The sequence below is a fragment of the Bison bison genome, unplaced genomic scaffold, assembly GCF_000754665.1.
Source record: "Bison bison bison isolate TAMUID 2011002044 unplaced genomic scaffold, Bison_UMD1.0 scf7180017864105, whole genome shotgun sequence".
NCBI classification, from domain to species: Eukaryota; Metazoa; Chordata; class Mammalia; order Artiodactyla; family Bovidae; genus Bison; species Bison bison.
In genome coordinates this window covers 298,368-325,832 of record NW_011494677.1, presented here as the reverse complement: position 1 = coordinate 325,832, position 27,465 = coordinate 298,368, and the positions used below count along the sequence as shown (strand labels likewise).

The 27,465-nt window shown below is 48.4% G+C and overlaps 1 protein-coding gene across 1 annotated transcript in view; it reads left to right on the top strand.

Moving 5' to 3' along the window:
• The window catches only part of PLEKHA2 (pleckstrin homology domain containing, family A (phosphoinositide binding specific) member 2), an 82,221-nt gene extending 55,218 nt beyond the window's left edge, over positions 1-27,003 (top strand). Inside the window, exons 6-14 of the mRNA XM_010838758.1 lie at positions 2,079-2,127; positions 3,485-3,582; positions 10,354-10,494; positions 11,020-11,166; positions 11,491-11,559; positions 11,960-12,030; positions 16,277-16,340; positions 22,655-22,732; positions 23,169-27,003. Coding sequence (XP_010837060.1) covers positions 2,079-2,127; positions 3,485-3,582; positions 10,354-10,494; positions 11,020-11,166; positions 11,491-11,559; positions 11,960-12,030; positions 16,277-16,340; positions 22,655-22,732; positions 23,169-23,531 — 1,080 coding nt within the window. The 3' untranslated portion in view covers positions 23,532-27,003. The remainder of the gene's footprint in view (positions 1-2,078; positions 2,128-3,484; positions 3,583-10,353; positions 10,495-11,019; positions 11,167-11,490; positions 11,560-11,959; positions 12,031-16,276; positions 16,341-22,654; positions 22,733-23,168) is intronic.
• Positions 27,004-27,465: the final 462 nt, after the last annotated feature.

Genomic DNA, 27,465 nt, shown 5'->3' with positions numbered 1-27,465 from the left:
TGGGATTCTCCAGGCAAGAGTACTGGAGTGGGTTGCCATTTCCTTCTCCAGGGGATCTTCCCAACCCAGGGATCAATCCTGGGTCTCCTGCATTGCAGGCAGATTCTTTACCATCTGAGTACTAGGGAAGCCCCTCATGCCCAGCATAGCATGGCTTGTATTGGTACGTGGAATGGGTGTAAACAGCCTCTCCTTGGTTGAGCAGCTTCTGCATGATAAGGTGGGTTAAGTGCTTCACCTGCGCTGTCACATTTAATCCTCTCCATGGCCCTGTGAGAGCATGATTTATTATTACTGTTTGATGGACTAGGAAATGGTGAGACAGCTGGGACACCTGGGATGGGGGCCCTGGTGCTCTGGCACCAAAGCCCAGGCTGTGCCGCCTGTCCTTCCTTTGATCTTTTATAGGCTGCCGCCTCGGTTCCCATCTTGAGTGTTCTGGGCAGTATTAATTTGGGTTGTTGAGAAATCTGGGCCAGGTCTGTAGAAAGAACTTAGAGCCAAGAGGGAGAATTCAGTCACCCTGGTGTGTCAGCTTGGTGTGTCAGTCACAATCAGATCCTGAGCCACTGTGAGCCATGATGAGACCTTAATTTTTTTTTTTTAATGTTGGGTCTTTCCCTCTTGTTTTTATTTTATTTTATTTGCCTGCACTCGGGTCCTTTAGTTGTGGCAGGGGAGGGTTTTTTCCAGGTGGCTCAGTAGTCAAGAATCCACCTGCCAATGCAGGAGACACAGGAGACATGGGATCGATCCCTGGGTTGGGAAGATCCCCTGGAAGAGGAAATGGCAACCCACTCCAGTATTCTTGTCTGGGAAATCTCATGGACAGAGGAGCCTGGCGGGCTACAGTCCAAGGGGTCGAAAAGAGTCGGACACGACTGGGCACACGCACACTATAGGAACTCTCAGTTGTGAGTTCATTTGGGATCTAGTTCCCCGACTAGGGGTGGAACCTGGGTCCCATGCATTAGGAGTGCAGGGTCTTAGCTACTGGATCACCAGGGAAGTCCTAAAACCTTAATTTTGACTCCAAAGTTTTCTTTAGCTCTTGGCTTCTAATGAGCTTCCTGTTAAAGCTAGAACCACTCCAGGAGCCCCTGGGCGAGAGCAAGTTGGACAATGCCCCAGAAATGTGGGAATGGTGTACATGAGTGGATAATAGCCACATGTGAATATTGGTTTCCAGCCTCGGTCCTGGGGGAAGGGGCTGTCCCCTTAGAAATCCCAGGACCAGTGGTGGAGGCCTGCTCCAGGGAGGTTCAGCCTTCATCAAGGGCAGTCATCTAATTCCATATGATGGAATATGCTTTCCTTTCCTTGTTCAGTGTATTTGAACTCAAATGAGACAGGCTCACAACAGTCACAGAATCAGAACATACATGTGGGGCAGGCTTGAAAAGGCAGGATGACACAGCAGGAGGTAGAAAAAGTCCCGCTTTCTTATGCCCTTGCCTTCAATATGGGATGTGCCCTGATCCCGTCAGCTGCTCTCTGGGCAGGTGGGAAGTGCTTATTTTCATGGTGAAGCAGTCAGGGTAAAGATAAGGGAAATTGATCTGTGTGTCTCAGTGCAGTGAGTGACCCCCCTTTCTGTGGGCTCTGTTTGAAATCTGGGTATTTGTGACAATTCCACCTCTGATTCACAGAACTGTTTAGGGGAGGAGGTTTGGTGGTTGGGAGAGGAGTAGGGTCTCGCTAATGTGAAAGGTACATATATTTGTGGTCCAAAGAGAATTTTCTCAGCACTTAGTGGCTTGTGAGCATTTTTGAAGATTCAACACAGACATCAAGATAGCGGTTATCTCTGAGGGGTGGGGCTGGGATTCTATCTACCAGAGAGGGGCACAGAGGGCTTCTAAGAAATAGGATCGATAGTGGGTGATTTCTTAATCTGGATGATGAGTGCAAGGTTTCCACTCAGCCATTAGTTTTTAAAATGCTCTCATATGTTTTTGTATACTCTTCTTTTTGTATCGAGTCCCCTAATGTATAAAGTTTTGAAGGAAAAAACAACACAGCTTTACAACACTGTTGGAAACACACTCACGTTTCTTTTCTTTTTTCATCTGATTTAGGTGAGCATAGCCACCCCAAAGCAGAAACCCAAAACTCCGTTTTGCTTCGGTAAGTCCTGAGCAGAGGATGGGTTTTCTGAACACTCCTCCAGCAGCTTCCTCTTTTGCGTGGAGACGGTCCTGTGATCGATCACATGTGACTTGTACCGTGTGTGTGTGAGGGACCGCTGTCCCAGCCATATCCCTGGGTGTCACATGATCTTCCTTTCCCTGGTCTCCCTGCGAAGATTGTTAATAACATAAAATGGAGGCACAGGCGCCCATGATGTCTCAGTTCTCCTGGCTCTCTGCAGGGCAGGGTGCCAGGTATCTACCGGAAGTCTTAAGGAACCTTTAACTCAGAGCAGAGGAATGGTACAGAGACTTGAGGGAACTAGGGAATGTTCTACTGAAAGTCTTACTGCTAATGAATGATGGCTGGGGGTGCCCCAGGAAGCAGAGCCGCTCAGTGGATGCAGGTCACTGAAGCATCAGTATTTAACTGGCTTCTACTGCCTTGTCGGTGCTGTACTAAGTGCTATGAGCAGAAGCTAACAAATAGCTTCTGTTTTATGTCTGGGGTGTAAGCGCCACGAAGGCAGGGATGCTCCCCGGCTTTGTCACTGGTATATCCCCAGCACTTAGCGTGTGCTTCCTGGCACAAAGCGGTTGCTCAGTAAATATTCTCTGAAGGAATGAGGGGATGAACTCACCCGATGCTCACCTCCTCCAGTTCTAGCTTATTTTTGCCAGGAGAGTAACATGGTCATTTAAGCTGTCCTCTTTTCCCACTCAGGTTGGTTCAAACTTCTTTGCACACTTTCTCCCACTTCCTTCAACTATCATTGCCAAGCTCAAAAATCGGACTCTCAGATTTTGTGGTCAGCAGATCTGAAAAGAAAAAAAAAAAGAAGAAGAAGAAGAACCCAGAAGTAAATTGTTGACCTCATAGAGTGCTGAGGAAGGACCAGGTTGAAAATGGGGTCTCAAAGTCACAGACTTGAACCCAGGCAACCTTAGTTCCATGTCTCAACCACAGACAAGACCCCTAACCCGGGTCAGTTCAGCTAGTGGAAACCAGGAGCATGGGGGCCAAGCTTGCATGTGTATTATCATGACTGTCCAGCGTTCACCACCTTGCAAAAGCTGTCCAGGCGTGTGTCTGGTGGATGGTGAATGAGCCGCCTTTCTGCACAGCAGCACACCAAGGCCATTAGTGTTGTCTTGTGGCCAATGGAGTAATAATCCACATTTTTTTTTGAGATTGAGAGTGCTCTGCTTCCCAGATACTCCCAGGTGACTTTGCACCATGCGGAACATCTTGGTCTCTTTGGCGGGAATCCTCTGCCCTGCTACACCAAACATCTTAGTTCTGGTGTGTGTGTTCTGACCTGGATTCTTCTCTCTTTGTCCCATACCTTTTGCAGTCATCAACGCCCTCTCGCAGAGGTATTTTCTTCAAGCCAACGACCAGAAAGATCTGAAGGACTGGGTGGAAGCCTTGAACCAAGCCAGCAAAATCACCGTACGTATGATCCTTCTCCTTTCCGGTGAGAGTCTTTCTGCAGTTGGCACGTTTCGGGTGGGGAGTGGCCCGGATGGCGACGGGGACTTTCTCAGGACCCGTTCCAGACCGGTTCCCCTACTTCTTCATACACCTTGGCCAACTAGCCACAAGTTGAGCTGAGAGCCTGAGTCTGAATCAGGTTTGAGGGGAAGTTTATGGGGGTGTCCCCGCTGTGCTTCCTGGGAGGGCTCCCAGGCGGTCGTGGTTTGGGTCATTCTGGGATGCTGATTCAGAATGTGGTGGGATTGGAAAATGGAGTGCTGACTCTGAGAAACAGATTAGAGGAAACTCACATGAGGGGGGAAGTCGGAACTTTTTCCTGGCTTGGGGGAGACTCTTCTGACTTTAAGAGGCCACCTGGGGACCAGTCCAGGCCGTCCACTGACCTGTCCTGGGAAATCCTAACATTTATAAGCACCAGCTTGCTGGCTGTTCTATGAGGACTCTTGTTTTCCTTGACTTGGCTAACGAAGAACTCCTTTCTTCTTCCTTAGAAATACAGAAAAAGAAAGGGAGGTGGGTAGGAATAAGGAGAAGGGAAAACTGTTTCAGGGAAAAAAACTAGACCTTTAACCAATAATATAGGCCAACTTCTGGCATGTAAGCCACACTTTGCTGAAAAGCTTGATTTTCTGATATCTTCAGAAGTGCTAGCATTCTAGTGACTTCCAGTAAAAATCAGTATGTGCTGGGGAAGATTATTCTCCCCAGTACCTCAGGGTTCCCGTGAATAATTTCATAGAAGAAACCTGTACACTTATCCAGCACTTGTGATGCTGCCTCTGAGCAGAGTACAACTCAGTCATCGATGTGGTTTTGCTTGTTGGCTTGTTTTTCTGATAAACCTTGGTAAGGCAGTGAAAAGAGAGGGGAATGGTGGGGGTCTGTGAAGGGGGGTAACTGCTAACTCAGGCACGTCTGCTACCCACACGCTGTGTGTGTCTGCAGAATGCTGACTTTATTAAAGGTTTTCTTTGTTCATGTTCAAGTCTTCACCCTTCTGGGTATTCCACACTGTGGGGAGTTTCTTTCAGTATCTAATATTTTCTTCTCATTCAGTGTTCTCTCTCTCTTTTTTTTTTTTTAAGTTTTTTTGTGTGTTTTTTTTTGATGTGGATGATTTTTAAAAGTCTTTATTGAATTTGTTATAGTATTGCTCCTGTTTTATGTTTTGGTTCTTTGGCTGCAAGGCATGTGGGATCTTAGCTTGGGAAGCTAAGATCCAGTCGTACCCCCTGCATTGGAAGGTGAGGTCTTAAGCACTGAACCACCAGGGAAGACCCCAGGGTGTCCTCTCTTGGACCTGCCTGCTGAACTGGACTACACAGACTGGGAGGCAGCGGGGGGCCTCTTTTTCCTGCTTTTGTGCCTTGAGCGTGGAGTTGCTCCAAGCGGCTAGTTCCACGCCCTCTTTCTGCCTGCTGGGATGGCCCAGCCTCTGCAGGGGCTCCATAACCTCTAGGGTCCCCCTGACTTGCCTCTGCTCTATTTATACCTCTCTTCACTCCTCCTGCCAAAGATCCTGTGGAACAGAAGGAAGAGGAGGGGTACCTGACTTCCTCATTCCGGGCAAATTTCTCTTAGTGCACCTCGTGTGCAAAGTGAAGCATCTTGGGGACAGGGGATGCAGAGATGAAAGACACAGACCCTGTGTCCAGCGGGGCTTTCTCACCGGCCACACTGTTCACCCTTCACATCACTCCTGTGAGGCGGCTGCTTTCACTGCCATTTTTATGATGAGGAAAACGGAAATCAGAGTCTTGCCCTAAGTCTGCTAAGTCTCTTCAGTAGTGTCCAACTCTGTGCAACCCCATAGACGGTAGGCAGCCCACCAGGCTCCCCCGTCCCTGGGATTCTCCAGGCAAGAACACTGGAGTGGGTTTCCATTTTCTTCTCCAATGCATGAAAGTGAAAAGTGAAAGTGAAGTCGTTCAGTCGTGTCCTACTCTTCACGACCCCATGGACTGCAGCCTACCAGGCTCCTCCATCCATGGGATTTTCCAGGCAAGAATTCTGGAGTGGGTTGCCATTGCCCTAAGTCTGGAGTTTGCTAAATGACAGAGCTGAGATTCAAGCCTAGGACCTTCTGACTTCTGAGACCTGGAAGGGTTTATAAAAATATGAAAAACAAGCAGCAGATGTAAAAGAAGTTAGATGACATACCACTTTCACATTCATGGCTTCTTGTTAGCCTCATGAAAACCTCAAGTAGGGAGGGCAGGAGTGATCATCTGGTTTATAAACGAGGCAGTGGAAATGTCTGGAGATTAGAGTGACCCGCCCAGGTTTAGGAGCCAGTAACCAGATCACTGGTCATTGAGTGCTAGGTCACTGAGTCCTTATGATTGAAGATAACGGTCAGCATATGGTATTCAGCCAAAAGTGCAGACGGCAAGGGGGAAAGGGGTGGAGTGAATTGGGAGACTGGGATTGACGTGTACACGTCCATGTATAAAACAGATAACTAATGAGAACCTACTGTGTAGCACAGGGGGCTCTATTCAGTGCCCTGCGGTGACCTAAATAGGGAGGAAATGCAATAAAGAGGAGATATCTGTGTACAGATAGCTGACTCACTTTGCCGTACAGCAGAAACTAACACAACATTGTAAAGCAACCATATACTCCAATAAACATTTTTTAAAAAATAAAGAATTGGGTTTGCTCAGAGTAGTAGTATTCCTGTATTAGTTTCCTAAGGGCTGTTGCAAAAGGTGGATTGCTTAGAGTAACAGAAATGTATTCTCCCACAGTCCTGAGAAGTCTGACATCAGGGTGTCGGCAAGGCCCTCCATGTACCCGTTGAAGGCTCAAGGGGAGAATACTTCCCTGCCCTTTCTAGCCCTCAGAGGCTTCCCTGGTTTGTCCTGCATCCCTCCACTTCTGCCTCTGTCACTGTGGGGCCTGCGTGTCTGTATGGCCCCTCCTCTTAGGAAGACGTGAGTCATTGCACTTAAGTGAAGTGAAGTGAAGTCGCTCAGTCGTGTCCGACTCTTTGTGACCCCATGGACTGTAGCCCACCAGGCTCCTCCACCCATGGAATTTTCTAGGCAAGAGTACTGGAGTGGGTTGCCATTTCCTTCTCCAGGGGATCTTCCCGACCTTTTGTACTTAGGACCCACCCTAAGCCAGCATCAGTTCAGTTCAGTTGCTCAGTCGTGTCCGCCTCTGCGACCCCATGGACTGCAGCACGCCAGGCCTCCCTGTCCATCACCAACTCCCAGAGTTCACTCAAACTCACGTCCATTGAGGTGGTGATGCCATCCAACCATCTCATCCTCTGTTGTCCCCTTCTCCTCCCACTCTCAATCTTTCCCAGCATCAGGGGCTTTTCAAATGAGTCAGCTCATAGGGAGACATTATTCAACTCACTACATTTTTTCGAAAGGGTTAAAAACTGGACAGTGAAATTATAGCATACTTTCCCCTATCACAGTTAGACTATTCCTCATAGTCTTGCCCTGCCTGTGGGAAGAGAGTCCTTGCAAATTTCATTTCCTGTTGCAAATGGAACCCTGTGGATCTCCTCCATCAGGGCACCCTTCACCAGAGAGGGGACGGGATGGTGGAAGAGGGGCCTGTTTCACTGGGATCTTGGGAGACAGACAAGCCAAGAGGATGTCCTTGTTTTCAAGACCTGGTACATGGTTACTGGTGAGTTTGTTCTCTGCAGGCTGATTCACTGTCAGGAAGTGTAAGCTGTTTTGGAGAGCCAGGCAATTGGTCAGAGGGAGCCGATGATGCAGGGGTGTGAGCAGTGATAACCAGCAGTTCTCTGGGTGGGCTGACGGGTCGAGAGGCAACACGACAACCAAGCTGCCAGGGGTCCTTTCCCGGCCGTCGTGAACTCTGAAAGGCTACTCCCCTCCTCCTTAGCTGGGTTTCAGGAATTCATTGGTAGTGGTTTTTAGCAGTGGCGATGACTTTTAACGAGCTTTTGTTTACCTCATATGTGAAATAGAGAAACAGATGCCTGGCTGGTAAAGTGGCCTGAGATGAGTAGTAATGCAGAAAGAGAGGAGTACTTCCTCCGCCTGGCACTGAGTAGAGGCCCAAAGCAACTGTTGTCTCAGAAGGAAAAGAGAGGGGGTGTTTCTGGCCTCATCTGGAGAGGTGGTGGGCAGAGGTCACCCTTCTTCCTGTCCTCTTTCTGGGGCCCCAGTTTTGATCACGATGGTCTTACTCCTTTGAATTAGATACATAGGGGTGTGGTCCTTCATTCCCATCCTTAGCAGGCAGAGTTAGTTCTCCTATGGCCCTGAGCCGTGAACTCCCCCCACCCCACTTCCTGGCTTACAGTAGTTTTTGAAAATTAATTAGGCTGCTCCAGGTCATGTATTGATGTGAGAGTTGGACTATAAAGAAAGCTGAGCGCTGAAAAATTGATGCTTTTGAACTATGGTGTTGGAGAGGATGCTTGAGAGTCCCTTGGACTGCAAGGAGATCCAACCAGTCCATCCTAAAGGAGATCAGTCCTGAGTATTCACTGGAAGGACTGATGATGAAGCTGAAACTCCAATACTTTGGCCACCTGATGCGAAGAACTGACTCATTGGAAAAGACTCTGGTGCTGGGAAAGATTGAAGGCAGGAGGAGAAGGGGACGACAGGATGAGATGGTTGGATGGCATCACCGACTCAATGGACATGAATTTTAGTAAACTCTGGGAGTTGGTGATAGACAGGGAGGCCTGACATGCTTCAGTCCATGGGATCGCAAAGAGTTGGACGTGACTGAGCGACTGAACTGACTGGGATCTTAGTTGCAGCATGTGGGATCTAGTTTCCTGACTAGGAATCGAATCCAGGCCCCCTGTATTGGGAGTGTGGAATCTTAGTCACTGGAGCACCAGGGAAGTCTTGCAATAGTGTTTTTGTTTTTCTTTTTTAAACTTTTTTTTTTTTTTTTTACAGTGTTTAAAGGTTACTTTCCATTTAAATGATTACAAAGTATTGGCTATATTTCCCATGTTGTATAATATATCCTTGAGCTGTGAGCTCTTGAAAGATCTGGATTCTTAGGTCTTTCTAGCTTCCAAGGCTGTAGAAGAAGTGAAACAGGATGTTAGGTTTTCTTTTGGGGTCTGCAGTTACTTTCCTGGCAGATTCACATGGGGTCTTGGGGCCTTGTGAAGGACAGGCTTTGTGGTGTGGTGGGGACTGAACCAGCGGAGTTCAGGGACTTGGTCTCTGCTTAGATGTTAATATTCATCATGGCTTTGGGCAAATGATTGGACTGCTCTGGGCCTCTCTGGTGATGAAAGATTTTCCTATAAATGAGAAATGGACAAAGAGGAAGAAAAGTGGCAACATGAATGAGGATAAGTGACCTCGGGTTGGGAAGATGGTCAGGACTGGGACGAACTGAGGAATCTGTTCCCCATCCAAAGATTGAACTGCTGCTTTGCTGGAAAACAAGATTGTTTTGTATGAAATATTTCAGATTTTAATTGCAGGTTGAAAAACATACTGGATAGGACAGACGAGACACGGTCGGGGCAAGCCTGCCTTTGGACCACCAGCAACCTGTGGTCTCAAACGTGCCCTAAAAATTCTGTGACTCTCTGATCAGCTGGAGAGGATCAAAGATAAATCATTTTGCAGGAGGGTGATATTTGTAAGTGCTAGTACCGTTAATAAAAAGTTATTAAACCCCTGTGTCCAGTGGTTAAGAGTCCACCTGCCAATGCAGGAGATACAGGTTTGATCCCTGGTCCTGGAAGATCCCACGTGCCACAGGACAGCTAAGCCAGTGCGTCACAATTACTGAGCCCAAGCGCTGTAGCTTTTGAACCCGCATGTTGCAAATACTGAAGCCCACACACCTAGATCCCAAGCTTTGCAACATGAGAAGCCACCACAATTAGAAGCCCAAGCACCATAAGGAAGCATAGGCCTGGCTCACTGCAACTAGAGAAAGCCTATGCAACAGTGAAGACTCAGAACGGCCGAAAAAATATAAATTAATTTTAAAAAAGTTTACTTAGAATATCTTAATTAAAAACTTTTGTATTTTTATTCATATTTTAAGTGTTTGAATTTATATCCTCTCATCGTTTGATGACCATGATAACTCTATGACTGTGTCACTCATTTAGTGACAGGTCAGAGGTTACACCCCAAGCCCTGGGACATGCTCCCCAAGTCCTGTACCAGATGCCACAGGCGTCTCACCTACTGCCAAGCATCCTTTCTCCCGTCTTTATGTTCCTGGCTCCTTTTCATCCTCCAGGGCACTGTTTGAGCATCTCTTTCCCCTGGAGACTTACACCAACCGTGCCCACAATGCCAACCAGTCCCCTCCAGTAGTTGCCCTGCTGTCAGTCTCAGCTCCTGTTTATTGTCTTCAAGGCACTCACCACAATTTGTAATTATTCTGACTGTTAGTCTTGCTGTATGTTTGCGATCAGTCTCCCTGATCAGCATGGACATGGAGTGTGTCTGTGTTTGCTGGTTTATCTTTGGTCTCTAGCCAGGCAGGGGCTGACTCACTCAGAGTAGGTGCTCAGCGCATTTGTTGAGTAAGTGTGTGGCTGTGTGTGTGTGTGTGGTGGGAGTGGTTTGCTGAATTCCTCATATCCAGGTTTGGATGGATGGAAGGACATGGGGGGAAGGGGTATCTTACTATAACTTGGCACATTAACTTTCTTCTTCCTCCCCGCCTCCTTGGTCACCTCCCTGCTTTCTCTGGGCTTTCCTCCCCAGTTAACCACACTGTCGTTCTTCCCAGGTACCCAAAGCTGGGAACCTGCCCCTGACGACCGAAGTTCTCAAGAGCTTAGCAACTCCTCTGGCCTTAGAGAAGAAGCCACAGGTGGCCTACAAGACAGAGATCATCGGAGGGGTGGTGGTACACACGCCCATCAACCAGGTGCTGGGGCCTGGGGCTGCCAGGCTGGGGCACGGGGGGTCCGGGGGTGTCCATGGTGTGTCAGTGACATGACAGGAGGGCAGGACCAAGGAGAGGGCAGGGGGGGGGGAGCCCGTGTATGTGGGGTGATGGAGAATACAGACAGTGCAGAGACGAGGCCGCTGCATCTGAAGCTCTGTGGCCAGGATGGCTCTGCATCACCCACGAGGACTGGCACCTGTGAAGCCCGTGGGAAGCGGGGCCGAGGGTGGCTGGCAACAAGCTCACTGTGCCTCTGCCTCGTCTGGTTTGCTTTGGCAGCCCTTCCCTTTCTCCTGGGTCTGCCTGCCCTCCCCAGCCTTGCTCTGTGAAAGCACCCTGTACAGTGCCTGCCCAAGGCAAAAGTTTACTTTCTGGTTTATTTCTTATTTGACTGCCCTCGTGGGCCAAGAGGAAGAGGTGACTGGCCAGGGCTGCTGGGGAAGGCAGGTGGGGCCGTGTCAAGAGCAGGGAGGCGCTAACTCTGCCGTCCCCGTTTCCATGTAGAACGGCGGGGATGGGCAGGAAGTGGGTGAGCCCGGCTCCCACGCCATCCTTCGGAGGTCTCAGAGTTACATCCCCACGACCGGCTGCCGAGGTCCCACCGGGCCGCCCCTCATCAAAAGCGGCTACTGTGTGAAGCAAGGGAACGTGGTGAGTGTCTGCGAGGGGAACTGAAGGGGGTTCTGGGGATCCCCGGAGCCAGTGGGTGTGGGCGAGCCCTAGGGGAGGGCAGATTGCTGGGAGGAGGGTGGAGCCGGCCACGCCCACACCGGCCGATTCCTGGAGGGGCTCAAAGGAAATGAGCGCCCTGCTGTCCGAGGTGCTCCCAGGCGTTTCCGCAGAGGAAGAAATCCTTGGCTCCTCACCCCGGTCCCCCAAGCTGGGAGCCTGGCCTTTGCGGTTCCCAGGAGCTTAGGACCAGAATGCACCCCCCGGGACCTCTTCTAACATTCTGCTCTCTACCCTCTATTGCAGCGCAAGAGCTGGAAGCGGCGCTTCTTTGCGCTGGATGACTTTACCATCTGCTACTTCAAGTGTGAGCAGGTTTGTCGTGGCTCTGGGGCCCTCAGGAGACCGAGGGGGCTCACACACAGGTGTGTGTGTGTGTGTGTGTGTGTGTACGCGCGCATGTGTGTGAACAGAGATGTGGGCACACAGACTCATCTGTGTGCTGGGAGTGTGCGGCATCTTAGCTCCGTCCACCTGGTGTGGGCAGCTTTGCCATGAAATTAAAGTGGCCTTAATGAACTCCCTCCCTGTGTGTGCTGAGACCCGCAGAGCATCTTAGATTTTTTTTTTTTCCTCCTCTTTTGATTGTTTCGGGACCTTGTCTTGTTTGCAGCCTGGTTTCAGCCAGTCATGTCTGATGATAATGGCCGGCTGGTCCCAGCGTGGCCTTGGGCAGACAGCCTCATTCACTCTGTCTCCCCGTTTCCTCCCCCAGGACCGAGAACCACTTCGTACCATATTCCTTAAGGATGTTCTCAAGACCCACGAGTGTCTGGTCAAGTCTGGGTAATTGTCTCTGCTTCTTCTTCTCTGGTCAGAACCCCATATGCCATCTTAGCTCTCCCGTTACTCCCTGTCTGAGGCTCTGTTCCAGAGCCTTCCTTTAAGAGCAGGAGGACTTTGTCTCCCTGACATCTGTGGCTGCCTGTCTCCATCCAAGTGGTCACAGCTGCAAGATGGTGCACTGGGCCAACCTGCCCACTTCCCAGCCCTTTACTCTCACTGCTCAGATGAGCCTATGTAACACTGTTCTTATGGAGGAAAAGAAAGAATATGGAACAGAGGAGAGAGAGGTCCTTCTCAGGCATCGGATGCTCATTGCCCAGGAGGACTGACCCTCGGGGGGAGGGGGGCACTGTACCCTTAGTAACTCACTTTTTAGCACATTTGCTCAGAGCCCTGTTTGTACCAGTGCCTCTGACCTGAATTGTTATGCCTTTTCTCTTCTCTTCCTTTTGACAAAATCCTTGATACCTTCTTTAAAAAAAAAAATGTATTTATTTTTGGCCGTGCTGGGTCTTTATTGCTGTGTGGGCTTTTGTCTAGTCATGGCCAGCACGGGCTACTCTGTAGTTGTGGTGCACACACAGGCTTTTCATTCTGGTGGCTTCTGTTGTTGTGGCGCACAGGCTGTAGCACATGCAGGCTTCAGTAATTAGGCTCGTGGGCTCAGTAGTTCTGGTTCCTGGGCTCCAGAGCACAGGCTCAATCGTTACGGCTTAGTTGCTCCATGGCATGTGGGATCTTTCCAGATCAGGGGTTGTCTCCTACATTGGCAGGTGGATTCTTTACCACGGAGCCATCAGGGAGGTCCCCTGTTGTCTTCGTAACATAGGGCTGATTCACGGCAATGCTGTCGGGCAGGAAGAAGAAGTATTTTTTAAGCTGTTCCTCTTTCCTCCAGGAAATGGTTACCTTTCCAGGGCCACGGAGGGCAGGACGAATTTCGGACCTGGGGCCCATTCAATGGCTCTCCCATATCCGGCACCCATACCGGTGCCCTTGGAGCCAAGCTTTAGAGACCCAGGGGCATCTGGGCTCCTGGCGGTCCTCGCTCGGCCCTCCGTCAGCAGTCTGCAGGGGCAGTTCGCTGTATCTCCCTCCCACGGACTGTGCGTGCAGAGCCAGTGTCACCAGGGGAGCTGTTGACGGCAGGCTGACTGTTCTCACATGAAGGCGTGGGAGGGTCTTGCATGAAAGCGAGGTGAGCTGTGGCCCACGGAAGTGGGGACTGTCGTGAGCCTTGCAAACAGCAGTTGCAGAGTTTAGAAGATAAGGAAAGTTCCCACCGACAGATTATCATTTGTGAGAGCAGCTACAGATGGAAGTTCCAGAAGTGTGGCTCCGGAGCTGACCGTGGGTGGAGGATAGATGGGACTTGTTCCTGACCCTGGAGGCCTATGCAGGTCAACAGGTGGGCTCGGGTGGCTTAGAGAACCCAGATAATGTTGGGTCCTGAGAGCGCTTCACACTTCACCTGAGACGCTGACCGGCAGAGTCAGACTGAACTGTGGGAAAGAGAACTGAGAGACAGGCAGATCCCCGGGGAAGGAAGCTCCCAGACTCTGCAGGTTCCAGGCCTGTGAGACTAGGCTTCTCCCCAGCCCAGTCAAGGGGCTTCTGGGCACCTGGATAGTCAGTTAATGTTTGTTGAATTGAATTGAATTAAAAGGCTTCATAGGAGAAGGAAATGGCAACCCACTCCAGTATCCTTGCCTGGAGAATCCCATGGACAGAGGAGCCTGGTGGGCTACAGTCCATGGGGTTGCAAAGAGTCGGACACGACTGAAGCAACAGAGCACAAAAGGCTTCATACAGCCTGAGAAATGAGAAATGGATGCAAAAAGGGTGGGGATTTCCTCCCAGTTTTGCTTTTTCCTCCCCAGCAGTTGATTACATGACTGTATGTACGTGCATGAATAGTTTGAAAGGTTAAACCACTTTAGCCAGAAGGAAGTGCCATCTCCTCTCAGATACTCAGAAAGGGACTACAATAGTTAATGACATGCATTTCAGATGAGCACCGTGTGACTTTCTCGTTGCACCAGATGCCGCGTATAACTTACAACTGATCTTTGTGGTGATAAGCTTGCTAGAGACGGGCTTCTGATTTCCATTGTACAGCTGGAGTGCAAAGGCTCACAAAGTTTTAGACATATGCCTGAAATACCATTTCCCAGTGGAGTCAGGATCAGGCCCTAAGTCTATCTGACCCCCCCACCCCCACCCCATAGCTGTCCCCTCTCCTGGGGTCTTTAATCTCATGCTTCTCTTTTGCCCACATGCCCCTGTCACTGGCCACACATCTGCCATTTCCTTCGAGGCCCTGATTCCTAAAGCCAGCCCTGTCTGTGATCAGTCCTGTCTTTTCTTTCTTACGTTAAAAAAAAAATTTTGGCCGTGCCGCTCGGCATGTGGGATCTTAGCTCCCGGACCAGGGATGGAATCCATATTCCCTGTACAGGAAGTGCAGTCTTAACCGCTGGACCCCCAGGGATGTCCACCTGCAGTTAGTCCTTTCTTGGAATCATTCTAACTCTTGGCATGTAACACACACTTCAGTGTTTGACTCTATAGTTTTGCTTTTTAATGTTCTTTTATAGGGAAGGAGGTAGATCTCCTGCTCCTGTATGTTCCCCCAGAGACTGGACACACCAGGCAGGCGTTTCACCCTGGAAATCATTTCGGCCATTTGGAGGCTTGTGGCTAAGCATCAACTACTTCTAGCCTTCTTCCTTGCAGAAGTCAGAGCCCTCTTACAAACCTCACCCCCAGTTTGAAGCATCTTTAAATGGTCCACACTCTCCTTCCCTTTCTCCTCTTTCTCATCTAGCCCCCTTCTGAGAGCAGGGATTTGGTGACGTGAATATGGTTGCTGTGCGGATGGAGAAAGGCTTTGGAAATGAGAGATTTGGGTCCCTTAGGAGAGGCCTGGTGGTGGAGTAATTAAGAGTGTAGACTCTGGAATCAGACCCAGATTCATATCCTGACTCTACCGTTTACTTACTTCGGTGCCGTGGACCAGTCACAGAACCTCTTTGAGCCCGGGTTTCCCCAGTGGGGAAAGTCTTACTGCCTCATTGAATGGTGGTGAAGATTGGATGAAATAGCGCATCTCAAAACACAAAGACAGGGATTTCCATGTGGTTCAGTGGTTAAGACTCTGCACCACCAATGCAGGGGGCATGAGTTTGATCCTGGTTGGGGAACTAAGGTCCCACATGCCATATGGCTCGGTCAAAAGGTTTTTTAAAAAGCACAAATAACAGATTGGGGGTTAACAGAGGTGGATGGTTGGGGGTAACCAAAATGGGTGGAGGGAGTTGAGTGGTACAAACCTCCAGTTATAAAATAAATAAGTCCTGGGGATGGAGTGTATAGCATGGTGACTGTGGTTAAGGGCACTGTATTTGGAAGTTGCTAAAAGAGTTGATCTTAAAAGTTATCATCTTATCACAAGAAAACAAATTGTAACTATGTAGCGTGGTGAGTGTTGCCTAGACAGTGATCATTTGCTGCTGCTGCTAAGTTGCTTCAGTCGCATCCGACTCTGTGCGACCCCAAAGACGGCAGCCCACCAGGCCCCTCCGTCCATGGGATTTTCCAGGCAAGAGTACTGGAGTGGGGTGCCATTGCCTTCTCCGTGATCATTTGCATTATATCCAAATATTGAATCATGTTGTACACCGGAAACAAATTTACTGTTTTTTTTTTATGAATATACTGTTGTATGTCTGTTATCTCTCTATAATACATACAAATAAACATATGTATATAATATATATATTTAATGTAGATATAATGGATATTAACAGCTTGTGTATTTACATGGGTGTGTTTATATCTAGTAAGACTTTCATTACTTGACCCTAAAATAAAACCTCTCAAAACGGTACCTCTCACAAAACACTTGATACATCTTGGCCACTAAAGAAACACAACTGTAGGCCGTGTCGGGGTGTGGTGCATATGAAGCAGGAGGTCTTAGAAGCAAAGGAGCTGTGTCTTGTGCGAACTGATGGTGGTGTGTATTGGGGAGGGGGTGTCCATGGGGATGGTTAAACCACTGGAGATCCTCCAGGGAGTGAAGCTGAAGGAAACAGGGCAATGCTTTCTGAGGCAGGGGCTGCAGGAGGAAGGGCCTGTGAACCCCCTTTTTACGGTAGGCGGCACAGGTACCCGTCTTAGCTTGAATCAGGTCCCTGGTGGGTGACCAGCATACCTGATAACGTCTTTCCCTCTCTCTGTCTAGCGATCTGCTGATGAGGGACAACCTGTTTGAAATAATAACCAGCTCCAGGACCTTCTACGTGCAGGTAAAAAGCTCCTCCCCCATCCCGAGAAGTCGGGGACTTTCCTTCTCTGTGGAGCGTGTACTTGCAGGCCTACCTCTCCCTTTGCTTTCTCTTTTATTTTGTTCGAAGTTTCTCGGCGGTAAATTTAGGCCCCTGGTAGTCAGTCGGTCCGGGTCCCATTTCATTCTAAACAGGATGTTTGCCCCAAGCTTCCCAACCATAAAATAATAAGAGTGGCCCGAGCCATCTCTCTGGGGACTGTGAGCTTGTACCAGCTGCTCTCGGCTCCCAGGCGCCAGCTAAGCAGAGAAAAGGAGAACTGGTCAGTGGTTTCACTTCTCCCTTGGAGGGTATTTATAAGCCCCGTCTGTGTGGACGGCGCTGCGTGCGGAAGGACCAAAGCACAGAGGGCCCTGTGCGGGGACCAGGTGCATAGCCAGCTGCACAGAGAAAGCCACTGTGTGGGCGCCGCCGTTCAGCTCTCAGAAGCGTCTCCCCTCCACCCACGGCTTTGGAGTTCTCCCAGCTCCTCCTCAGATCATGGGAGCTGGAAAGGCAGATTTCCAGCCTCTAGCACGGCCTAGACTTTCAAGCCCTAGTCCCCACCCCGGCCCGCCTAACGGTCAGTCCACAGACGGCATGTCCCCTGACTCCCCCGCCTTGTGATGATGCTGCCTTTCTAGTGCCAAGGCTGCTGTGGGGTGTGTTGGTTGAAATTTGGGGCCTCCCCACACAACGTTTCTTAGGGCTTCCTGCATGCTCCGCACTAAATGCCCTCCCTTTCACAAGGTCGCCTCTCAGCCATTTCGTGAGCAGCTGTGCCCTCCGAACGGGCCCCCCTGGCTGAGCCCAGCAGACCTGCTGACAGCCGGAGGCATCTGTGGGTTCCATTCATTCAGATGAACACCTGGGAAGAGCCCTGGAAAGTGCTGGGGCCTTCGAGCAGCCTCCATGCTGTTCGGGGCCAAAGTCTGAGCTGTAGGTACAACAAGAACTTCCAGTTCCTGGATTTGACAGATATCTGTAGATTCTTCTCAGAGTGCAGAGCGTTGCCTCGACCTGGGGACCCAACATTCAACAGAGCAGATCCTGAACCAGAGAGGGAGACAGTCAAGAAAACCAGCAATTAGAACAGTGTGATGAGGTGGGGGTCGGCGTGCTGGGGAGGTGAACACAGGTGACCTCTTAGGGCAGTGTAACTATTCCCGGGTGGTGCTAGTGGTAAAGAACACCCATCTGCCAATGAAAGAGACATGAGAGACAGGGGTTCGATCCCTGGGTCAGGAAGATCCCTGGAGGAAGGCATGGAAACCCACTCCAGTATTCTTGCCTGGAGAATCCCCATGGACAGAGGAGCTTGGCAGGCTACAGTCCACAGGGGTCGCAAAGAGCTGGCTGTGACTGAAGCGACTTAGCATGCAGGCAATAGTTCTGTGTGATACTGTAGTGGCAGATGTGTGAAATCGAATTTTACAGCAGAGTATTAACTTTTAATATATGCAAATTAAAAACATAATTTAGACGGTTGGGTGATCCCAGTATGGCATGCAGAATATGACCAAAGAACCTATGTGTGTTAATTAAGCAACCTCACTCATGGAGGTGGTGGCGGGGGGTGGGCAGTGGGGGTGGGAAGAAAGTGTGAGAAGGGCTGCCTTTAGAGTAAGTAGTGGTTGCTATGGGAACTCCTAAGAAGGGTACCTCCCCTAGTCTCAGGGAATTAAGGGAAGTTCCTGAAGGAAGATGGAGGAAAAGTGGCCCAGAGGGTTGTTCAGTTGCTGTCGTGTCTGACTCTCCGTGACCCCATGGACTGCAGCATGCCAGGCTTCCCTGTCCTCCACTGTCTCCTGGAGTCTGCTCGAGTTCCATGTCCATTGAGTCGGTGAAGGTATCTAATCATCTCATCCTCTGTCGTCCCCTTCTCCTCCTGCCCTCAGTCTTTCCCAGCATCAGAGTCTTTTCTAATGAGTTGGCTGTTCGCATCAGGTGGCCAAAGTATTGGCCCAGGGAGAGGGAACAGCAAGCAGCATATGAAAAAAAAAAGCCTAGAGGTGAAAGAGGCTCAGGTGCTGGAAAGCTGATATAGAGGGTCCTTGTTAAAAAGCTGTATTTTATCCTGGAGGTTAGGCCCTTGGAGGTTAAGCTGGGGCAGTGACCCAGTCAGATCTGCCTCTTAAAAATCCCATTTGCACAATGGCGTAAGTTTCAGAGCCTTGTTTTCCTCATCTGTAAAGGGGAGATGATAGTCCTTGATCCTGGCCACTTCAACAGGACCCTGGACCCTGGCAATGAATGTCCTGGTTGGTGTGGTATAGTGGCTTGGCAGTGTAGGAGACAGATAAGAAAAGGGTGAGACAGGAGCCAGCAGAGCAGTTGGGAGGCTATTGTCATGGTTTCAGTGCGGGATAAGGAAGCCTGATATCGGATGGGTGAAGAAGAGTGGAAAAATTTGAAGAGTCCTTTCCAGGACTTTAAAGTTGATTGGATGTGGGATGAAGGGAGAGACGGGAGGTGAAGACCCTGAGGCTGGAGCCTCAGGGCGACTGATGGCAGCCGTCACTGCGGAGGACGGACACACGGAAGGAGGGGCTGTCGAGGGCAAAGGGAAGCTTGCTCAGGTGGTTGTGGTTCCTGCAAGATGTCCAAGGTGACCTGTTAGGACAGCCCCAGATGGATGGTGCCTGACATGGTGGTGGTGCTAAGTAAACATATGCCAGGTGAACGATGATGCCAGATGAGAGTCTAGGACAGAGCTTTGGGTGGAGATAGTGCTTGGGAAACATGAACTCAACCAAAAAGTGTTTAGAAGACACTGCATCGTTGGCAAGAGTGTCTGCACATTAACCAGAACCTTATCATGACTTCTGTCCTCCTTTTCCATCTGCTGTCACATTTCTAGGGTAAAAGAACCCTCACATGGCCCTGAATAAATAAATAAGGGACTGGGCAAATCTGGGTATAGCAGCAGACTCAGAAAGTTGGAGAAGAGTAGAGATTAAAACTCTTTAAGAATATGTATTTATTCATTTAAAGACAACCACCGTAAACTCATTTGTGTTATCACAAGTAACATTTCATGAAAAATAACTCTGTTTCTAAAACAGAGAAGCAACAGGAGTAGCATCTTTTTTTTTTTTTTTTTTTGTATTTTTGCAAATCTCTTTAATGGCTGGCTTATTGGAAGACAGCAGGGTTCTCAGATCTGCTTCTGCATTCAGTCTGTGGCCATATGTTGTTTTGATGGAAGAGTATGAAGAAAATCTGGCCCCGCAGAGACATGTATTTGGAAAAAGGGGATATTTTAATCTCTCTTTCAGATGACTGTGGCCAGTTTTGCCCTTTGAATGGATCATACGTGGCAGGGCTGTATCTGAAGGTGGGATTTGCTCCTGGAGAGAGGGTAGGGGTTATTAGTTGTTGGAAAGGAGGGCTGCAGAGGTTGGGAATAGAATTAAGAAGGGGCTGCCTAAAAATTCTGGGCAGTTGCAACAGAAGTAACCAGTAATATATATTGGAAGTCTCTTATTTTTTATTTTTGACTGTGGCATGAGGATCTTAGGTCCCTGAGCAGGGGATTGAACCTGTGCCCCCTGCAGTGGAAACCACTGGCCCACCAAAGGAGGTTCTAGAAGCCTTTTATTGATGACCTGTTAGAATTCAGTGCTTAAAACCATTGCATCTGTTGTGATGCTGATAGCAGATCCTCAATCAAAGCTCATCAGACTGCAATAAAAACCACAGTCTGCAGTGATTCATTTAATACCCTTTGTTCCTCTCGCCTCAAAAACTGCCCTCAAGGACAGAAACCCTACTTTTTCTTTTGAACCAAGCACCAGAAGTGTAGCACACACTTAAGCAGACCGGTAAGAGATGAAGGTATAAGCTTGGCACTTCCCTTCCTGTTCTACTGAGTTTTCAGCCTTTTTTTTCAGTCTCAGTAATTCACCATGGGGTGGGTGGATTTCAGCTCTGGTTTTTACCTCTGGTTCATGAAACTGCCTTTGTGATGTGGTTTTAAGATATTTTTGAGTTTCTGATGAAAGCTAAGCACAGGCTTTTCATAAAATATAGATTATACGCATATACTGTAATCTTCACATACAGTTTTGGAGGTTTCACTGAATTTCTGTCGCCCGTGGAGTCCAGTTCTTAAAACTACTAATAGAGATTTTAACTGTGAGCTCAATAACATAATATTCTATTTCTTCTCAGGTGGGATCAATATCTGCCTTTCTATTTGAAAAATATTTTAAGCACTAGAATAATGTTTATCCAGAGAAAAGCAATATCTCAAAGGCAAGTTGAAATATAAGACAATTTTACTTTAAATGTCCAAACAAACTATAGACATAGAGAGGAGCATTTATGAATAACATTATTTATAATAGAAATAATGATCAATATCTTTTCAAACAACCCAAGGAATCTGAGAGAGACTTCAAGACATATAGAAATATGTATAGAAATCCTTAGGAAGGCTGAAAAGAATACCACAGAAAACAGGTAGGCAGTGAAGACCTGGTCAGCTTCCCATCTGTAAACCATTGTATGGAGTTGATAAATAAGTATATTAAGAAAAAGTGTGTTATCTTATTTGATCCCAACAGTTTGATCCCTTTAGAATTATATGCAGTTTGAATATGAAGAAAATGAAAAAAAAAGTTGTAGGGGAGAAAGCCACGAAATATATTTATAATATTGGAATTTAAGGCTTCATTTGAGTCCCTCATATAATAATAATAACAACAGTGATAACTAATATGAAGCCCTTTCTGTGTATCAGGCACTTTCAAACTGCTTTGGCTCAATGAGTTCATCTAATTTTTCCTAGTAGTTCTACTTGTGGAACAAGTCAGCTAGCCCTGCTGTACATAAAATGCCTTCTGGAAGAATCTTGGAGACTGTGTCCTGGTTCTCTTTTTGGACTCAGGATGGGTTTCTTTTTCTGGTTGTCCAGTAACTGGGAAAAGTCCCAGGGAAAGAGGGAGCAGGTAGATTTGCGTGAGAACGTCCTTCCACTGGGGCGCCCTTGCTGCCTCTCTTTGGCCCAGCGCGCTGGGGTGTGAAACTGCTCCCCTTGTAAGTGTCCTGCACACATCTAACCAGGGAGGGTTGGTTTGGCGTGACAGGAAGGGGTAGGCGGACAAGTTTGAGGGTTTTAAAAAAATCAGTTGTGTATTACCTTGGTGTGTAATGCAAAGAGAAAGAAACATTTTAGGGGTGGGGAGAATGAGGGGTGTATGTGGAAACTTTTGCAGGGCCAGCCTGTGATTGCACTCACGTGTGCCCAGGCACGCAAGTGCATGCTGGTAATTTGGGGTGACTCTACCCGAGGAAAGAGCAGGGAGACAAAGAGAGGGGAACAAATGTGAGTTTCTGGATGTCAGGCCTTCAGTCTTGGTCCCAACCCTGTGCCCGATACCTGATGCCACGTGCCACACTGGGTAAGGCCTCAGTAAACGTTTGCCAGGATCACTTGAGCCCGACCTGGTAACGCTGGAAGGCACTCAGAATTCCTGGGGCTCCAACCTGCTGTGGATTCTCCTTTCTTCACAGAGCCGCTGCTGCCCCCTTCTGGCGTTGCTCTGTATTTCTCTGGGAGAGTCTTTGGGCTACACTGAGCATTTTGCAGGATCTCAATTCCCCAACCAGGGATTGAACCCTCACCCTCAGCAGTGGAAGTACGGAGTCCTAACCACTGGACCACCAGGGGATTCCCAGGGCAAGAACTTTCCAAGGGCTCAGCAGTGCGGTACGCATTGGTGAGCCAAGTGCTGCAAGTCTAGCAACTGTGGAGGCCTAGGTGGGACTCAGGACAGACCCAGATCCTTTGTATTTTGAGAGAGGCCCTGTTCCTAGAGAAGCTGCCTCTCTGGGAGATTTTGCAGAGGATTTGGTTTCAGTGGGACTGGAGCTGGAAGTGGGATTATTTATTCGGATAGCTATAGTAAAACAGAAAGATGACTGCTTTGGGTATCTGGGGAGTGGAATCAAAACCAGCCCTAAACTCTGGGCTCTGGTTTTCTGAACCTTATTTGACTTTTCTGTAAAACAGGAGGTAGGGCCAGGCCGATCTTGTTCAACAGGGGGTGAGGGACTTCACCTCTAAGCTCTCCCTCTCTCACGACCACTGTCCACTTTATTGATAAGGTGACAGAGACAACTTTGCTGGGGGAAAACAAATATCCTCAGAGGTCTGAAAGCCACTTGGATGATCTCTGAGATCCCCTCCCGTTCCAATGGTGTGGTTTTCTGAACTTTGAATTGAGTTACAGACGTGAAAGCTGAAGTCACAGTGCGTTCGTGGCTCTGTAAGTGCCTTGGGTGTTTTGCAGGCGGACAGTCCGGAAGACATGCACAGCTGGATTAAGGAGATCGGGGCAGCTGTCCAGGCCCTCAAGTGCCACCCCAGGGTAAGTCACTTCCTTCCTGCTCACAGTCACTGTCAGCCTTGCGATGAGTTGTCCCGAGTGGGCGGGTTCTGGTGATGTAGGCAAGCAGCCCGGAGCCCAGATGCAGCAGAAGCTCCAAGCTGTCTTGTTTGTTTTTCTCTTTCCACTGATCTGGGTACAAATTTTTATTTCTGTTCAGTCGTTGGAGGAGGTGAGATAGAGTTGGATAGAGAACCAGGGCTTCTGATGTGTCCTACACATCTCCCTGCCAGGCAGTCCTTGACACCTGCGGAGTGAATGCTGCCGCTGGACATAGTTGATCTCTGTGGACATGTATCTCTGGGCCTGTGAGGAGGTGATCCTGGGCGGAGGGCCTCTTCCTGGGCCTTTGGGATGAATATTGTCAGGAAACCTTTTACTTTTCTTTTTTTCCCCCTCCCTCTTTTATTTTCCACAGGAGATGTCCTTTTCTCGGTCCATTTCTTTGACCCGCCCCGGAAGCTCCAGCCTCTCAGGGGGGCCCAACTCTATCTTGTGCAGAGGGCGGGCGCCTGGGGAGGAGAGAAAGACCCTCTGCAAAGCCCCCTCCCTGGCCTCCTCCTGGCAGCCCTGGACACCCGTCCCCCAGGCCGGGGAAAAGCTGCTTCCCACCGAAGAGACTGCTGAGGACTCTTTGTTCACGCCTCGACTTGGGGAGAGCAGTACGTCTGCGGTGCTGCCCAGCTCCCGGATAAGACACCGATCGGAACCCCAGCACCCCAAGGAGAAGCCATTTGTGTTCAACCTCGATGATGAAAATATACGGACCTCTGATGTGTGATGAGGCGCGGTGCCTGGCAGGGAGGGGGTGGGCTCAGTTAAGGGGCCGTGACTCAGTGTCTCCATCTGATGCAGGACAATCTGAGACCTTCCTGGCACTTGCATCCCTGTGGAGTGGGAATCCAGCTGACTTTTTAAAGAAAATGAATGCAGTGTTTTTCATTTAGGAAGGTCACTAGGTTAGACCTCTAGGCTTGCTCAGTGTGCCTCTTGCTCGACTCTTCCACAGTCCACCTGGTGAGAGGAGGTTGGAAGTCCAGTTTCATTCCTAACCAATTTTTAGTTCCTTGTCTTTGTCTTAGCTTCTTCCCTTTGTTTTCAGGCCAGGCACAGAACCTTGAGGCCAGTCATCTGGTCTTATCTTGTTCTTATACATTGGCGGAAGTTTGACTGTGAAGTGGGAGAGTGGTAACTAACCCAACTGAAAGGGTAGAGGGGGTGGTGGTGGTTAGGGGGGTGGGGGACCCAGGCTCCAGCTTGGTCAGGATACTTTCTAAGGGACGGTCTTAAAATCTGGGGGCTTGTGGGAGGCCCCAAATGTCAACCAGGGAGATTCCCCCACTCCAGGGGACTGCCATAAGGGAAGAAATAGGGGCCTTTTGAAGATATGGGGGAATAATTCAACCCTAGTGCATCAGCCAATTTTGAGAATTACTCTTTTCTCTTTGAGATGTTCTTTGACCCCGAATACTGTCGCCATGAGAGACAGACCTGCCCGCCCCATTTCTGTGTCAGACCCTTAGGATGGGCTTATCAGTGTTCAGTGTTGAGAACAAAACAGATATTGCCCTTGACATGGTGTTAACTGAAATGCGTGGATGGTTGATGAGTGTATGGTAATTCACTTGTGTGATCCATCAGATCTCTATCTTAGAGTTTGAGAGTTGCTGTAAAGCAGATGCCAGGAAGAGACGGAATTTAGTTCACCCAGCTAAAATGCTTTGATTCATGTTTTCCCTACAGAGGAAAAAGTCTCTTTTAGCAAAGACAGATTATCTCGGGTCCTGGCCTCTCAACTCTTCTTTCATGGGCTGATACTAGTCTAGTTTTCAGTGCTGTACATGTATACCTGGCAGATTAGATTTCTTTCTGTTCTTTGTGTCGCCTTTTGGATGATGCCTTGTGTCTGTACTTGCATGATGACACCTCATCATCTGATGAGGTTCTGTGTGCTTAACACTGAGGAGATAACAAAGATAGCCTTGAGAGATATTTATATTTTTAACAAAAGTAGAAACTGTGCATAGAAACATTGATTTAGAGGCTCTGCATTGCTGGCTAGAGATTTCCCAGGTAGAAGAGCATAGATTGTATTTCCCATCCTGTATTTTAGGATGTACCTTCTTCCATTTGTCAAGAGATGCTATTTCCAGGTTCCTGGAGGAATCTGTCTGTCCAGCTTATGTGGTGAACTGCTACCAGGGTTCCCTAAAGGGAGGGAATTTGACTCATTTCTGTCTATAACTTTGTATCAGCTAGATCAGTTAATTTTTGTCTTTAAATTAAAAGTTAACAAGTATAGCAGGAGACTAAGAGAAGCATTTTTACCTAAGTCAGTCCCTTCCCCTCGATGTTCACATGCAACTGCAGCAAAAAACATGTAGTCAGAAAATCCTTAGTGGCTTGAGGGGAATCTGTTTCTTTCAGGCAGGGTAGTTTCCTTGTCAGGTTGTGAACTTTTCTTGACTGAACCTACTTTAGAGATAAGCTTCACTTAAATTGTTTGGCTCACTCGTCCTGGTTTGAAAAAGGAAATCTACCCTGAATTTCACTCTCTTTCTCTTTATTCTGCAGCCTCTTGTATACTTTTGTCTTAAAAACCCCTTGTTTGGGGCTTATTTATTTATGAGTAATCAGGTGACAACATATTTCAAGTCACCTGATTTCAAGAAGCCATTCCCAGTTCTTCAAGTTCTTTGTCTCAGGTTTCATCTTCAAAGTTCCCACAAGAAAATTCTTTGGCTAGGTCAAAGAAAGTGCACAGAGATATGGAACTATAAAAATAAATTAGGAACTTTTGAGATCTCTTATACATTCCCTGACTCATGGAAAGATGTCATCTCTTGATGTGTCAGATGTGAAAATCTACCGATTTCCTCCTCTCTTTTCAGTAAGCTCTCTGCTAGATTACTACAGCTAAATTAATTGGCCGTTACAGTAAGCTGATCTGTTTCTTAGTAAGAGCTGTTTTGAGAATGTATTAAATTAAACATACTTATAAATCCAGATTGTATTACCATGATAGAGGGAAAACAAGGATTCTAGTTGGCAGATACTTGGGAATTCCAAGTTAGAATGTTGTTAATGTAGCTCCAATACCAGATAAATATAATTATCTTCAGTGAAGCCTAGAGGCACGCTCCTTGCCAAATCTCATTTCAGAATTCCTTTTGTGTCCATTGTTTCTTAGCCTCTGGTTAATTTCACATCATACCTTTTAACGTCACTACACGTGTGAGCCAAAGATGGTGCATATACGACCAAAGTGTTTGGTTTGAAATGTGAAAAGTGGAACCAAACGGGAAAAACAGGGCAGGATCGGTTAGTAGTTAAGTGCATAAAGGCTCAGGAATAAGTCTTGTTTCTTTAAAAAAAGGAACCAAAAAAGGTACTGCATTTTTGTGTGTGTATGGGATAAAAGCATTTTCTGAGTTGCTGTTTTTCATAAGATTTTAGATGTGGTCTTCACCCACTGTGTCTAACAGTTTCAGGTTCTTGAAAGTTAAGGATTTGCTAGCTCAGAGTCAGCTGATGGCTGGTGAACTTAGAATGGCCTTTTGCATTCTGTGAGATGACAGTCTTACTAAGATGTCGTGAAAACAGAAGAGGCACACATTGGTTTCTGAATAGAATGCTGGGCTCCCAGAGAGTCCAACTTCGTAGTTCACTTGAAGCAGAAGGTAGTGTTTTGGTTTTTCTTACCTCCCCTCCCCCACAATGTAATTGTGGTCTGTATGGACTAAAAGGATCCAATACATAAGTGGCAGATTCAGTAGCTGAACTGTGAGATTTGATATGTTTTCACTGATAACCAGATAGACATAAGGAGGTAGTAACTAGCGTTTTGGAAATTGAGTTTCCCAAATTAGCTTTGTTTATGAGCTTCCAACATGTCAGAAATAGTTTCTACCAGCCATCGCTTTCTTTTCCCTTACTTCCTTTTTCTCTCTGTGTTATTGCCTGCAGTAGTGAATTACAGTCACTCATGCCTGGTAGAGTTTGAATAAAGCGAATATTTGGCCAAAAACCATACTGTTTGACCCCTTACCTGCTGTTCCAGAAGGTGTGCTATGATCCTGTGTTTTGAACCAGTCTGTTACAGCTGAAATGCACTGACTTGCAGGCTGAGCTGAGTGCATGGAAACTCTTAAGCTTCTCATTTTATGTGATCTCCTAATTGGTATGTAGCAAAAATAATTTTCTAAAACTGTTTTGTTGCTTGTTTTGTAATAAAACCACGTGAAATACTGAAATATGGTGCATGTTTTCCTAACGCTGACCGTCTGTCAGTGGGTGGGTGATGTGTCTTGTCAGTCTAACCCCGTTCTGGGTGTTACTGGTTTCATGAGGTGGGTCCCTGGGAGGGCGGGGGAGGGGGGGGCGTCGGGGAAGGGCCGAGGACATGTCTCCATCTCCTGGGACTGGACGGGATGGGTTGAAAGGGGGGTTACAGGGCGTGTGTGGAAAGGGCTGCCAGGCTCTGCCCCTTAAAGTCAGGGGCTGGCGAAGGCAGCACTCCAGTCCGGAGACTGCTGCTCATCTGAGAGGGTCCAGAGGGAAGGTGGGAGGCGAGTAGGATGGCCAGACCCCTGCAGCGGCCTGCCGGGCTCGGACCCTTCGTTCTGCTGTGGCTGCTGCTGCCCGCGCCAAGTGGGCGCGGGGTCCAGGCCGGACGGGCCTGGCCCGTGCCGCGCTGCCCAGCGGCCTGCGAACCC